This window comes from Ciconia boyciana, chromosome 3 (genome assembly GCF_034638445.1).
Source record: "Ciconia boyciana chromosome 3, ASM3463844v1, whole genome shotgun sequence".
Taxonomy (NCBI): domain Eukaryota; kingdom Metazoa; phylum Chordata; class Aves; order Ciconiiformes; family Ciconiidae; genus Ciconia; species Ciconia boyciana.
In genome coordinates, this window is record NC_132936.1 from 98,386,561 (window position 1) to 98,401,214 (window position 14,654).

Sequence of the window (14,654 nt, forward strand, 5' to 3'; positions counted from 1 at the left end):
TATGGTATTTTTCAATAAATGGACCTTTTGACACAAAATATATACAAAGCTCTTTCATGATTTTCACGGAAATGCAAATGCAGATTGGCCTTTCTCTATCACTGAATGAAACATCTTTAACTTTACTCCACTGCAATTTTCTGTCAATAGCAGTGCTTCATGCCTTTTCATATATTTTCAATCCCACAGTGAAATCCTGGAGTTTGTCACTTGTTTGGGGAGCTTCACCAGAGAAACCTTCTAGTGCAGCGCCCAGCTGCATCAGCAGCATATCAAACACACGACAGGCACATTAAATCTGGGCAGGAAGCTGCTGCAGCTTTTGCTGTACAGCTACAGGAGCACGGGACAGCAGAGCAGCAGGAAAGGGACACGCAGCAAGAGCTGCGCCTTCTCATATGTATTACACGGTATCATTTAATTTTATCCAGAATTTTGCTTCAGTAAGAAATAAATGATTCCTGCATTTGACATAGTATCATCAAGAAGAAATTCTTAGATCGGGATGATCAGAGTTTGAACATTTTGTATTTACCTTTTCATTGATAAGATTTTCAGATTATTTTGTTCAAGACGAATGGAAACTCAAGATATCAAACAAACTGGTTTGAAGCACAAGGTTATGTGGCTAACCTCAGATATCACTGTCCTCTCATTCACCTCTCCTTATTACGATAACAAAAACCACAGCACAGGCAGAGATCACTTTGCACCAATGACTGGATCTCTTTTCATAAAAGTGTAGTAGTTTCGAAAAAGTTGAGACCAACTGTAATGAGTGCTCACTTTCACACCTAACTCATTCTATATATACAGAAATGTAGTATGAATACTGTGAAAGAAACATGCTGAGAAGCAGAACACTTCAGGCTTGTCTTTCTGTTTATCCTGGTGATGCCTCTTCACAGTATTTGCGCGCCCTGAGAATTTGTATTAGAAGCATTTCCTAGAAAGGCTTATTTCAGAAGTTATGAAATGTATGTTATCAGAATAACTTTACAAGTTACTAAAGTTCTTCAGCATGTTAATTGCTCTATTTACATATGGAAGAGTTACAACAGATCAGACATGAGCTGCAGTATAGTCAACTGAAGGTTATGATGATAAAAAGGGTTTTGAATCCAAGCAGTTTTTACAAGTATACCAACATTCATTACTTCCAAGCAGAGGGTGAGATTTTGTGCTCCTAGATTACGCTTTTGTTAGATGTAAAGGACACCAAATTAAGAGAAAGAAGTGGGGAAAAAACACTCAATAAAGATTTTAATAGATAGTGAAACAGTATTTGAAAAGCATGCCAACCTATGCAGTCCACAATTTAATCTGTTACAGAAGCACACAGGTATTTAATAAACACCAAGCTAATTCACAGAACTATGAATTTTAAAAGGGATCATTTGTGATCCAGTAAACTGAAACCACCTTTATACTGAAACAGTATGCATCTTTCCTAGGAATGTGAAATGGGTCAAGTAGGAAGGAGGAATAACCTAAACAATTAGGGGGTACAAACATATAATGACTACATGGCCAGGATGCCAGCCTTAGTATTTCACTTTGGCACAGCCTTTCTCTTATCCTACACCCCCAAACCACCACAACAAAACAAACAGAAAGGCAAACCAAATCAAAGCTCTGCAGGTTCACTGACAACCACCCTGTGTTCGCAGTCTGGGCAATGAACCTTACCCAGAAGAAGTTGCTGCAAAACTGTTGTCCCCTATGGCCATATCTGGGTATGGTTTTAGCATGAACGAGTACACAGCACTAAAGCTATACATACCAAACCTGCTTTGTTCACAGCCTGATTGCTAAAGCACAACAGTTATCTCTGTGTAAAACATCGACAGAGATAGACTTCACAGGAGCTGCAGGGGAGGTCAGCACTACAGCTTCCCACCTGTGGTTAGTCCTTTAGCCTCAAGATCCATCTTATCCACCTTATCAAGGCTTGCTCCCATTAGGACTTAGTCATGACATAACCACTACATATAAGCTATGCTATGGTAGAATACATGCATTTTTTGGAGTGAAAAAAATTGCAGGGGAAGAGTGCCAACTTCTGAATTTCTACACTATTTTCCCCTTATGGTAGGTTTCTTTGGGGCTTTAACTACATGGAAAACAATTTCATATTTCTTCAAGTGGGGAGGAAATACAAGAAGAGAAAGTAATGGAACAATCACATGAAAATACTCTTCATCTGCACAATGCAATTCCTATTGCAAATTTTATGATCCACTCTGTAGCGCAGATTTTATATATGCAGCTCTCTAATTCACATTATATTGGCAAGCCTCCATTGATATCCTCAGCTGTTCTAAGGTCATGATCACCAATGTCACCTCCCCTCTTACATTCTGGCACACATCCAAGATCAGTCCATTTTTAGTTGTGTTCTCCTGAAATTGCATTTTAACCATTGTTGTTACGGCAGAGTTAGAGTAGTCGGGGCTGGTGCATCTGCAACATGCTAAACCACCTGCTGGTGAGTCCTCAAATACATGTGTGGAAGCCTTTTTGTCTTCCTGATAACTAGCACTTTAGCACAAAGGACTGGCTATACCCAGAAAATGGAGCTGACTTGCAAAGAAGAGAAAAAAGTGATGCAGGTGAGTTGGTACGTCTAGGGCACACGTCCCCAGAATTCCAGTGGCTTCAAGGAGATATCCCACAAATCACTGAAAAATCACCCAAATACAGACTGTCTAGCAGTGCACTGAGATATTGACCAGATTTATTCCGTAAAAGATCAATAGATTTACTTTGCTTTCCATTCTTTAAGCAATCACAAAGACAAGGAATAAGGAGAATCTGATGCTAGTGAATAGGTGAACGACGTAATGAAACATTTCAGGACTCATATCTCTGCCGTGTATCCTGAATAAATACTGATCAACTGATTTTCCAATGTTTTATTCTGCCTACAGCCACCTAACGCACTTAATTACAGAAAAGTAACACATTATGAAAACCTCTCTGAATGTGTTATTAAATTATAAATATATAGCAGTACCTTCTGATTCTGAGCCCCTCCTCTATTGAGGAGGCATGGACATCTGCACTGTGATACTGGATGCAAAGAAACACCACAGCATGAAGGGTAATAGCAAGCACGTACAGTGGGAGCATCAGTCCAAGACTCAGCTACACACTAGAACGGTTTGCACCATAGGCCATAGAGCAGGAATGCTACAGAGTTTTTGGCAAGACTGCTCTCTTCAAAACATTTCAGGAAACTCATGCTCTTTGATGGTGATCTCTATCTCATTAAGAATAAAGCTTTTAGTTTGACATGGATGATGCATATGATGGGCTTTCATACAGAGAAATGGTATAGCAGGTCTCACCTTATACAAATGGAGAAACCTAAACAATGATGGTTTAATTCTAAGACTACTGAATTGTTAGAGATCGTATTTTGAAGCCTAATGACTATTTTTAAGCCTTTGCAAAGACAGATTAAAATAAAGATATACGTGACTTTTTAGAAAGCAGCAGAAGCTGCTGTCTTTTTTTTGAAACTAACGCACATACTCGTACAAATTGTAGACTGGAAAAAAAAAAAGGCATTCCACAATTATGCATGAATGCCTACTACTTCTGCATCACAATGTATCTCCTTTCTACCTTTCCTCCAGACACTGGAACTGCTTTTTTGGAACACGGTTTTATTAAAAGAGTGCAGTAAGACATAGCAGAGTTTGTAGTGACACAGGTTTCGTTCTTGGTTCTGCTACTGATCTGCTTTGAGCTTGAGTAATTTTCTCCTCACTATGCATCTAATTTTCTTCCTATTTTTGATCTCCTATACATGGATTGTGATCTCTCTGTCTATCATTATCTATGGTCTCTTGATCGTCTCTCACTTATATGGCTTTTTGCACAGCAGGAACCTCATCTTGCTGGGAACTCGAGCTGTTATTGCAGACCTGAGGGCACAAATTCAATTTCTCTTTCTTCTTGTTCTTGTCAAATACAAACACAATCCTTCAGAGAGTCATGGGCAGTCATGACCTTCAACTCCTTCTTTTCCATGCTCCATAATTAAGCAAAGGGAATAATTCTTCTGTAGGTCCTTTGCAAACATGAATATGGCGTGCAAACCAAGGAACAAGATCTGCGCTTAAGGTTTTTCAAATATCTAGACTGAGTTCCCCTCATCTCACATAATTTAAGCGTATGACTCCTGGAGCATGCTGTTGAGAGGACCAGTACAAGGTCTGTGCCTCCACAGTAACAAAATCACTTGTAACAAAACAGCAGTGTAACAAGACGAAAGCAGCAGTTAATGAAGTGCTAGGATTCCTTACCATTTCAAGATGCCTTCCCTGTCCTGCTACTGAAGGTAAGTGTCCACATATCAGCTGCTTCAGGTCAACATCTGCATATTAGTGCAAATGCCAAAGGAATTAAGTTTTGCACTAGTATGCAGAGTTGTGAACGCATACATTGACAAATTTTTGCTGCCCATTTCAGATGAACATCCCAGTAAGTCACTGTTGTTAACTTTACGCTTGCATTATCATGGTATATGGCTAACAAAAGGTCCTGCATGAGAAATAAACCCGAAGCCAAAGCTGCTCTTATACTCTGTGTTCACCGGACTCCAGCTTTGAATGGGACTAGTCATGGACTGCCAGCCTTAGACGAGTCTTTGCTTTTTTCTGATACATTCCTCTCCACGGTCTGATAAATAGCCAGATTTTGCTGCTTCTTAAATCACCTGGTGTTTTGCCAATAGCTTTTAACGATGTCAGAAATAGGCCCAACCCAGGAATATTATTTATATCGACATTAATATAACAATAAAATATTTCTGTTTGAATGCTTAAGAATGTACTGTAAGTAATCATGATAATATGAATTCATTTAATGGTTTAGATTACTTTCTGAAAACAGCACTGGAGATTAAAGCAGCCAAAAAGTGAAACAGAATTTGTCTTACTCTGAGGAAGCCCAAAAGGAAAGCAGGAATGCTCTGGCTGCTTATCACTCCATTCCAATGGGTACCACTTAAAAATATACATTTAACAGATGATTAAATGAACTTAATTATTTGGTATGAAAAGATTTTAGTGCTGTAAGACCAGGACTCAACAAAACCAAACAAATACTGCTGGATCCCCAGTGCAGAATCAAAAGAAGCATAATAAAAGTTGTTTAACTTATAAATATTTGGGAACCTGCAGTGCTGGGAAGTAGCTTTCAAACTTCTGTAATTCTAGTGTTGTGGTAATCACAGCTAAAAACAGCTGCTGCAGGCACTGATGCTGAAGAGAGTAAGAAACAAAAAATAAGACTAACTGAATGAGCAAATTCTGGGAAAACAGAACCTTGTTCATCCAAACAAACACTGCTGAAATCCCTTAAAAATACCAGCTCACTCTTGATTTCTCTAAGTTGTGATGCAAGCTGCACATAGGCTCCTCAAAAGCTATATGCTTACACTCTGAGCAAATTTAGTGGTTGTACAAAGTTCCAAGCTATTTGAAATGCTTTGGAAACCAAAGTCCTTTACTTCACTGAGGGAAGAGGCAGAAGTGTCACAGACTTCTCTGCCCTGCCCAGCCACATGATAGACCTATTGGTACAAACTATGTTGCAGGCAGTTACAGTATGGTTGTTCACAACTGTCTACTGCAAGCTAATCTGAGATCTTGAACTTCATTGCCTGCCAATAGTCAATGCTTCTCAATCAGCAGCGACCTGGCTAACACTTGAACCAGTAGCAGAAAAGTATATCTTTTAGGAACCAGCTGACATTAAATATTCTAATTCATGATACCCTGTGGCAGGGGCAGCGTGCAAAAACCAGAAAGTTGGACTTCAACTGTTATGGCTGTTTGTAATAAAAAGGCTAAGCCCTGAAAGCCCACATCCATTTTTCTTCAGTTTTTAGAAAGGATATATGTTAACCGTTCTGACAAATACAGATTCTTCCCTGTTTCTAAACCTTTTTTGTACACCAGTATTAATCACCACGGTGTCACTCTCAGAAGAAAGCCCACTGTTTTCCTATGCCTGAAATGCCTGCAGCGAGTGGGGAATACATAATGTGCAATGTTTAACAATGGTACATGAGGGTCTGAGGTCTCAAGATCACTCCCCAGTGTTTCATCTAAGCATAACACTTCATGCAAAAGCATGCAGTATAGCCCCTTGCGTGCCCATCTGCTAAATGCTCATTGCCATGCACTGATGACTGAATGGAAATATATTATGAAACTGAAGGGACACCTCAAGGTTATTAGGCCTAAAAATGGACCTACCTTGACATTTTCCCCATATTGAAGGCCTTACCTTAAAGAGGGACATTCACACTGAAGCAAACTTGAAAAGAGAGAACATTTATACAAAAAGAAATTTACTTGGCCTGTAATTTCCTAAGTTCCTTTTGGTGTTACTGAATGATACTGCATTTTACAGGGCTTCTTCCCCACAGCGTAAAGGCAAAGTCATAATTCTGCACGTATGATGATACAATCCACTGTCACAAAAAAAACAGAGGCGTGCCAAAAAACCCCACCAAAACAGTATCATGACTTCCCAACACCAGGTTAAAAATCCCTCGTTAAAAAGTAAAAAAATCTTTGCCTGTTAGCAGTCATGTATGAAAACAAATCTGAGATTATAAAACTTACGTAGGCTAATATATTTGAAAGTTTTCTCCAGAAACGTGGTCCCTCTTTAAGGATTCCAGCCATATTTCACAGTAAGCAGACGGTTGCTGCAGCAATTTAAACACACACCTCTCTAATTGAACACATTTTCGGGAGCCCTTGAAGTGAGGCACCTACCCATTAGGCAGGTGCGGCCTCTGCCTGTTTCCCTGTGCAAACAGGCCAGCTGCACACTCCGTAGGTGCTGATTTGTATTTGCTATTTATTACCCAGTTTCCAAACACTGTGGGCATCTGGCTTCTCATAAGTCATCGACAAAGGGCTGCCAAAATTTGCCAGTTTTTCACTCATTTAGGGGAGGGGGAAAGTTCCCAGTGCTCACTGACTCCAGTTGTAACCCACAATCATTGGCTAGGACTAGAATTTTGTATTTGGGAATGATTTTATTTCAAACCTTTGCTGCAGCGCAAAACTGAAAAAGGACACATTGCTGGCATCCTTAAGTCAAGACTTAACAAGGGAGTTTAGGTTCACAAGGAAACTGCATACAGACAATGTGGCTCAGATAGTGATAACTAAGGGGGGAGGGACATCGATAACAGTTAATGATTATTTTAGAGTTACAGGAGCTGAGAGAGGTGCAAATTACCATAGGAAATTTGAGAATGACAATCAAGATGAAATCTGCTAACACTGAGGTCTGGTATAGCACAGAACACTCTTCCAAGGGAAGTGCTACGCGTTCAGTTAATGTAAAAGCCAGGCTGATCTTGAGCATTTGGTTTCTAACACTTCTCAGTCATATTTTTTGCTGTCACAGAACTTAGCATTAAACATCCTGAGATTACCACAAAGTGGAAACTGGGGGATGAAAAGTTTAGCTGATGAACCCTGGACCACTTCATGAGTTTCTAGAAAATCTGGTAGAAGAACTTCTATATTTTGCAATTCTTGGGTCTCTGGTTTTAGCTGCTAGACCAACTATGTACCCCTGAGAAGTCAGAACTGAAGAAGGAACACACAAATATTCAGAAAACATTCTCAATGATATAACAGTAGGAATGGAAGAGGCTGCAAAACGAAGGGAGTTACACTAGATGAACTAAATGGGCCGGCAGCAGCTGCTGTTACTCCATACTGCAAGATACAATTCTGCAATAGACTATCTTGTTCATTTTGTTTCTAATGCTCTTGAAGAAAGCAAGCTTTTAAAATGGAAAACCAAGAAATTATGAATGCATAGAGAAAATTAAAATAATGTATTGTTCTGTGAAAGCCGCACGTTCACAGTAAATCATCGTAATGTGATTATTTTGTTAACTTCATCTCCATAAAGCCACACTATGAATGGATAGCCACAGGCACTGATAAAGCCATTAGCGATGAAACTTTGTCTTAATTGCTAAAAAGAAATACATATGGCAAACATCTGTTTTACCAGGCTTTGTGTTACCCTCTGGCTCAGAGTTCTTCAGCTTTTTCATGTTGAGGACATCTTAGTCAAAGTCTCAAATTTTCCTATCCCTGACATTTACAACAGGGTGGATGAAAACGACAAGTCTGTCCGCATGCACGTTTCAAGGGTTGACAGTGAAAACTCAGCCTCAAAGGACAGGAGTGTGCCTGCGGTGAGATTGTCCTTGCTGCGCAGTGCCTGACAGCTTCCTCCGCTCTCACAGCTCCTCACAGCACACTGAGCCACTGTGACCAACAATGTAAGAAATATGAGAGTGATTTTATTGTGCTGGTCTAATTCTACAAAAACCAAGAAGAAATCCCTCAGAGCGATGGACCGCCTCTCCTATGAGGAAAGGCTGAGAGAGTTGGGGTTGTTCAGTCTGGAGAACAGAAGGCTCCAGGGAGACCTGATTGCAGCCTTTCAGTACTTAAAGGGGGCTTAAAAGAATGATGGGGACAAACTTTTTAGTAGGGCCTGTTGTGATAGGACAAGGCAGAATGGTTTTAAACTAAAAGAGGGTAGATTCAGACTAGATATAAGGAAGAAATTTTTTACACTGAGGATGGTGAAACACTGGAACAGGTTGCCCAGAGAGGTGGTAGATGCCCCATCCCTGGAAACATTCAAGGTCAGGCTGGATGGGGCTCTGAGCAACCTGTTCCAGTTGAAGATGTCCCTGCTCATTGCAGGAGGGGTTGGACTAGATGGCCTTTAAAGGTCCCTTCCAACCCAAACCATTCTATGATTCTATGAAATTGATACTCCTATGAGGCTACCACTGACTTCAGCCAAATGAGCAACAAATTTTGGGCAGTGATGTTCCTCCATCCCTGGCAAGTAGGACTGGGATATTGTGTATCTTTACGCCACTTGTGCACACCTCTCTGAGCTTCACTGGCTGACGTTAGTGGCATGTCAGCAGGCCACAAGTTCAGTCTGGAAAGCCTGCAGCTGGCCAGCTGTGCTCTCAGAAATGGCACAAAGAATTTATTGCAGGGAATCTAAGAAGATATGGAGTAGCTTGAGGAAATTCTGTGATTCTGTGAAAAGCAAAATATGACAAAATATACCTTTGCTTCACTGTTTCAAATATAAGCTTTGACAGTAAATAACAACTTGAGACAATACAAATTTCATCAATACACATTCAAGGTGAAGTGGCAATCTGTTTCAATCACTGTTTTTAACACAGATCTTATTATGGGATAGACAGAATCATCCCATCATGTCACTAGGCAAGATCTACCACGCCTACCATCATATTAATGACTTTGGAAAGAAATTAACCTACTGCACCCTGGTTTTCATTTGTATTATGGCAAATGCACTTTGAAAATGGAAATAACCAATTCAACCAAGCCAGGAACATAACCATGGAAACAAAGAAAGATGGACAGCAGACAATCATTGAATACTATATCAGGGCCTTTGTGGTTCTTGGGCAATAAATTATGTTGCAAACCATAGCCTGGTGTTATAGCTACTGATGAGGGAAATTTCATTCTCCAAATGGAATAAAATTCCAGGAAGAATACATGAGACAAAATATCTCAACATAGGAATAAAGTGCCTCAAAGGGATTTCTGTCTCACAACAGTTGCTCTGGAGAAAAGATAACTGTCTGCAAGATATCTGTCTGCACTAAAACTGTACTTATTTCTTGCATATGCAATTACATATTCATGTCTGCATTAAAAGCAGCAGGGAACAATAACATTATTCAGAAAATTTCAAGACAGTCTGTGAAACTCTAAGAATTAGGTTTTAAGAACAGAGGAAATGATCTTCCAGAGACACTGTCAAGGTCACTGGAGCTTAGATGTAACAAATATCCTCTTCAAAGCTGTTCAAAAGTTTGCTTGATTTCTAATGTACATGCCCCAGAGCTATTACTTTTTCTATAGCAGCTTAACATTTATAATAGCTCTACATGGGAGAAACCCTCAGTATTGTAAACCATAATATATATATATATAAAAAAATCAATTTTGCCACTGAAAAGCCTCATAATTTGGGATTTATGAAAGGAAGGGCTGGTAGATAATATGTATCATAGGACTAGGCCCCAGTGCATTTTCACCCCTTCGTATTCTCTATTCCAAGTCATTAAGCTGGAGCAGGAGCCAAAGATCCTTCACAGCAGGTTTCAGGGCCACCAAATCTGCTTCCATTGTCTCCACCTAGCACAACCTGCTGTGGCACTCCTGTCACTGCTTAGCAATCTAAACCTCAGCCACTTGTATGAGTGCTCTGCCCAGGGCACTCTTGTAAGCTTTCAGAAAACATAGTTTTTCGAGTTTTGGACTTTAGTAATTTTCTTTTGGACTTTGGTAATTTTCATTCCAAGGCTGAAAACAAGAAATTTCAACTTCCAAAACATCATTAGAAAAATCAAATCATGTACAAACTAGAAAGACATTAATGGTATATTTCTGGTATAATAAGGAATATGTTTGCATACATTCACAGCATGAATGAGATTTTAAAAAACAAACCCTGAAAGTCTGGCTAATAAATAGCCATGTAGTGTTTCTTCCAAGTCCAGTTGAAAAATTCAGACTTAGGGCTGGCAGAGCTGAAGAGACATACCTGAACTATGGAGAAGCACAGGCCTTACAGTACCACGTAATATAGATCTTCAGAAAATCTATCGTGGCAGAGAAAGGATAAAAGGTAATAGAAAAGGAAGACAGCTGTGCTAACCAAGGAACTCACGTGTTTTGGGATCAGCGGAGTAGTGAGGCAGAAGTGAAGCAAGGTTTGTTTCCACACTAGCACCTCCGTGACCTCCCTTGGCAGATTATTCCATTGTCTGACAGGACCTCAGTGTTTGACCATTTTCCCTAATGACTTTACTTGTTTAGTGTCAGCGTTTTATAGTGCCCAGAGCTCATTTGAATAGACCCTATGTTTTGGGTTTTTTTGAAAGTGTGTATGATATAGTAATTATAAAATTTCCCCCCTTAGTCATCTTAATAGTTGGTCAGAAAATAGATGAATACCTTTGTAAATATATGCATTCTTGCATGAGCCAAATTTTGTATGTGCATGCAAAACTCAATTTGAATGCACAAATGACTATATATGCATTATATGCTTCCTTCCCTACACATATGTACACTCACATATCACATGCAAGAATGTCTATTTTCTGACTAATAATCTGGCCTCTCTTCTCACAGCTATTTTCACAGATCTAGACTCTTCTGAATGTAAGATTAAAAATATATTTTTTAATCCCCTTTTAACATTACAAGTCACTTTTAAATAATCAACAGCCCTTTATCAATACTGAAAGATGTTAAAAACCAGAAAACATTCCCAACACAGGCATTAGTTAATGTTTTTTCCATAGTTATTCCACAGCTATGGAACAGTTACACTTGTTAATCTGAATCAATGAATCTCAATGCTACACCCACAACTGAATTTAGAGAGGAACTCTCTATCTAGATTTTAAAGTAGACTTTATTTTGTTAGTGTTTACCTTCTCCCTCTTTCCTATATTTTTCAAAGTAAGTGCAATCTCTTCTAGCTTGGCAAGTATCCAAAATCACCTTTTCAGCATTTGAAATTTACTGCTTTAGATTCCTTTACCATTTCTGAAGTTGCATAATTAATAATTAGATTTTATTTGTGTGATCTTTCTCTCCAGCCTAGATATAAATCGCACTTTACTTTCCAACTAACAAAACATTCAATTTTAAGTGGACAAGTAAAAATTTCAGTATGATCTTGTAAAAATTTCAGTATGATCTTGCTCAAGGATTTCTACACAACAACAAAATCCAAACAATTGCAAAATTTATACAGCTGGTACAAAACAGCTGATGGGTCATAAACATAGTGTAAATATATAAGGTATACCCTTTCTAAGTGTAGAAAAGTTATCAGTAAAAGTTGATAGGACCAGGTCACTGGGGAAGATATCTTAGGGAAAGCAGATTGAGAACATGAAAATAATACAGATGCCTGTAACACAGACTACATATTATCTGAATTCACCACCATAAAAGAAAAAAAAAAAAAAAAGAGTTCAGAAAAAACCAAGCATACAGAGCTACTAGACTGCAGGAATCAAATTTGGTAGAATAAAGAAAGTTGGCATATACAATATGGAAAGAAGTAGTATGAAAATCCAACATTATAGAAGCAGCCTGAAGAAAAATGAGAAAAAGTGTAAATAAAGATGTATAAAATCACCATAACAATTATTAAAGAGCAAGCAGCTGTCTTGAAAATTATATAAAGGACTACTCTGAAATGATCTGAAATCACTACTAAAACTGAAATATCCAACTAAAATACCATTAAAGGAAGCAGAAAAGGAGAAAAGGAACAAAATAACAGGAATGAATAAAATAGGAATGGCTTTACAATATAACAGCAGTGAAATAATTACCAGAAAGAGAAAGAAGCTGCACCGAGAAGGTAGAAGGTATTTATATCAGCAACGAATAAAAATGTCTGACATACTAAATCCCTCCTGACTTTTAAGAAGGACCGCCGCAGCAGGAATGCTTACAACAATAATAAAGGCCTCATAAAAATACCTATTGTCAAAGGGACTGTGCATCTTGATCATGAAAGGAAAACAGCCAATAAACAGACTAGATGTGAGAAATCTGGGACTCACTAGATGCAGGCATAAAGTGCAAATTATTTTGGAATTGTGCATCCTGGTTTGATAACTGTATTGCTAAAACATTGATGAATACTGAGCAAAGCAACAAAAATTACTGTGAGACGAAAGGCCAAATTCTTGTGAAAACGGGAAAAGAGCTACACGCACGCAACTCAGCTAAACACCAACCAAGGCTGGCTGCAACTACGTCTGCAACTGTGGAACCTGACTGGAAAGCAGTTAGTTACAGTATTAAATAGGCTTCAGACAGATACTAACAGGGTTAATTTGGGGTTTACACCTCCTGCATCGGTGCAGAGATATGTAAGTCAGCTCAGGCACTAGGCGCAACCTGGCCACACCTCCAGAGCAGCGCTGGGCAGCAGGGTAAGGGAGCCGGCATGCCCAGCTGGATGGACCCTTTCCAGGAGAGGGGCTGGCTCAGGCATCCCTCTGCCTGTAGCTACCGCATTACAAGGTTTCCATTCTCCAAGAAATATATTAAGAAAAACTTACCCATATGATAACATTATATCTTCCTATTACTCCTAGAAAGACATTCACAAGGGCTAACTTTCACGTACAGTTGTTAATCCCTTTGGGCCCTTTCTGCATAGCTACAGAGGGAGAGGGAGAGACTTCTCCAAGAGTGGACACAGAGCAGCTCCCTCAGGCTCCTGTTCTGGATGGGCAGCCCCGCTTTCACCGCCTACACAAGTAACTTGGGGAATGCATCTCACCGGACTAAAAGTAAATGCATTAAATGTGACAGACAGCAATTCTGCAATGACAGAGGGGGCTTTTTCACCTCTAAATTTAAGTTAGGATTCAGTGTTGAGCCCAAAGTTTTGTTTAGTTTTTTTTTAAATACCTTTGTGAACTATCTAAAGAAAGAAACAAACAAGTACCTTGATCATACTTACAGGCAAATCAAACATTGTAACTAGGAATGTGCAAAGTCAAAATATGCAAATCAATCTCAAAGGATTTATCATAAAATTATTCTCTTGTACTGTTCAAGCACAAAATTTACTGTGCACATTCTCAGCTGAAAAGCTGACATTTGGTGAACTGTAAATATTTTCATCCAGAGGAAGAAAAGAATAAGTAAGGCATTTTTGCTTGGCTTTTGTAGTTTCTGTATGTGGGGCTGCTACATGTTTTGTTACTTTACAATAGAAATACTTGATTATCACCTAGGAAAATGTAAGTACATCAATTTATCTAATCATGACGTATATTCCTTTCCCCCAGGAAGCTGTTTTTTCAAGTATCTTCAGTTAAAATATTATTCATCAGAAATCCTTCTCTCTTTCACTACAAAATCCAGTGGCCATCAGCAACGCAGTACGGTAGCAGAGTTCACACAGAAAATACAGGCAGTATATACCCAACTGAAATAATCTCTTCCGATCAAGGTATCTTTAGGAACACAGGAAAATAATTAAAACAGGGCCTCGAACCCTCTCCTGGTTTATGTGACTGAACATGAACATCTTCCTGTGCGTTAAATCTATTCCTGACACTTACCTTCACGAAAACAATGACAAGGCAATCTTTTCAGCGCAGTTTTTATGTTACTATTTCAACCCCCAAATGTTGAATCAAGTAATCTCATGTCTTAGAAAAGCCAACAACTAGAATTGTCAAACCAAGTCTCCTCTGAATGTTATGCAAACTGCTACTTACAATCCGAGGTTTGAAGGGTGGCTTGATTTTCCTTTGTTCTAGAAGAATCCAGTCAATTTCCTTGAAAAATGGATGCTGCTTAATCGCATCTTCCCCATTTTGTGATGCCACACAGCCAAGTCGCTTATTTGGGTTTTTTGTCATGAACTACAGGGTGGGGGAGGGAGAGGGAAAAAATTAAAACATGAATGCAATGGCTGGAAACGATTTGCAGTTCAATTACACATTCCAATTCCTAGTTTTTAGAGACAGTCCCCTT

General features: G+C 39.0%; 1 protein-coding gene across 1 annotated transcript in view; it reads right to left on the reverse strand.

Annotated features, from left to right (window-relative positions):
• PRKCE (protein kinase C epsilon) overlaps positions 1–14,654 on the reverse strand; it is a 300,996-nt gene that overhangs the window by 7,958 nt on the left and 278,384 nt on the right. Inside the window, exon 14 of the mRNA XM_072856761.1 lies at positions 14,396–14,542. Within this exon, the coding sequence (XP_072712862.1) occupies positions 14,396–14,542 (147 nt within the window). The remainder of the gene's footprint in view (positions 1–14,395; positions 14,543–14,654) is intronic.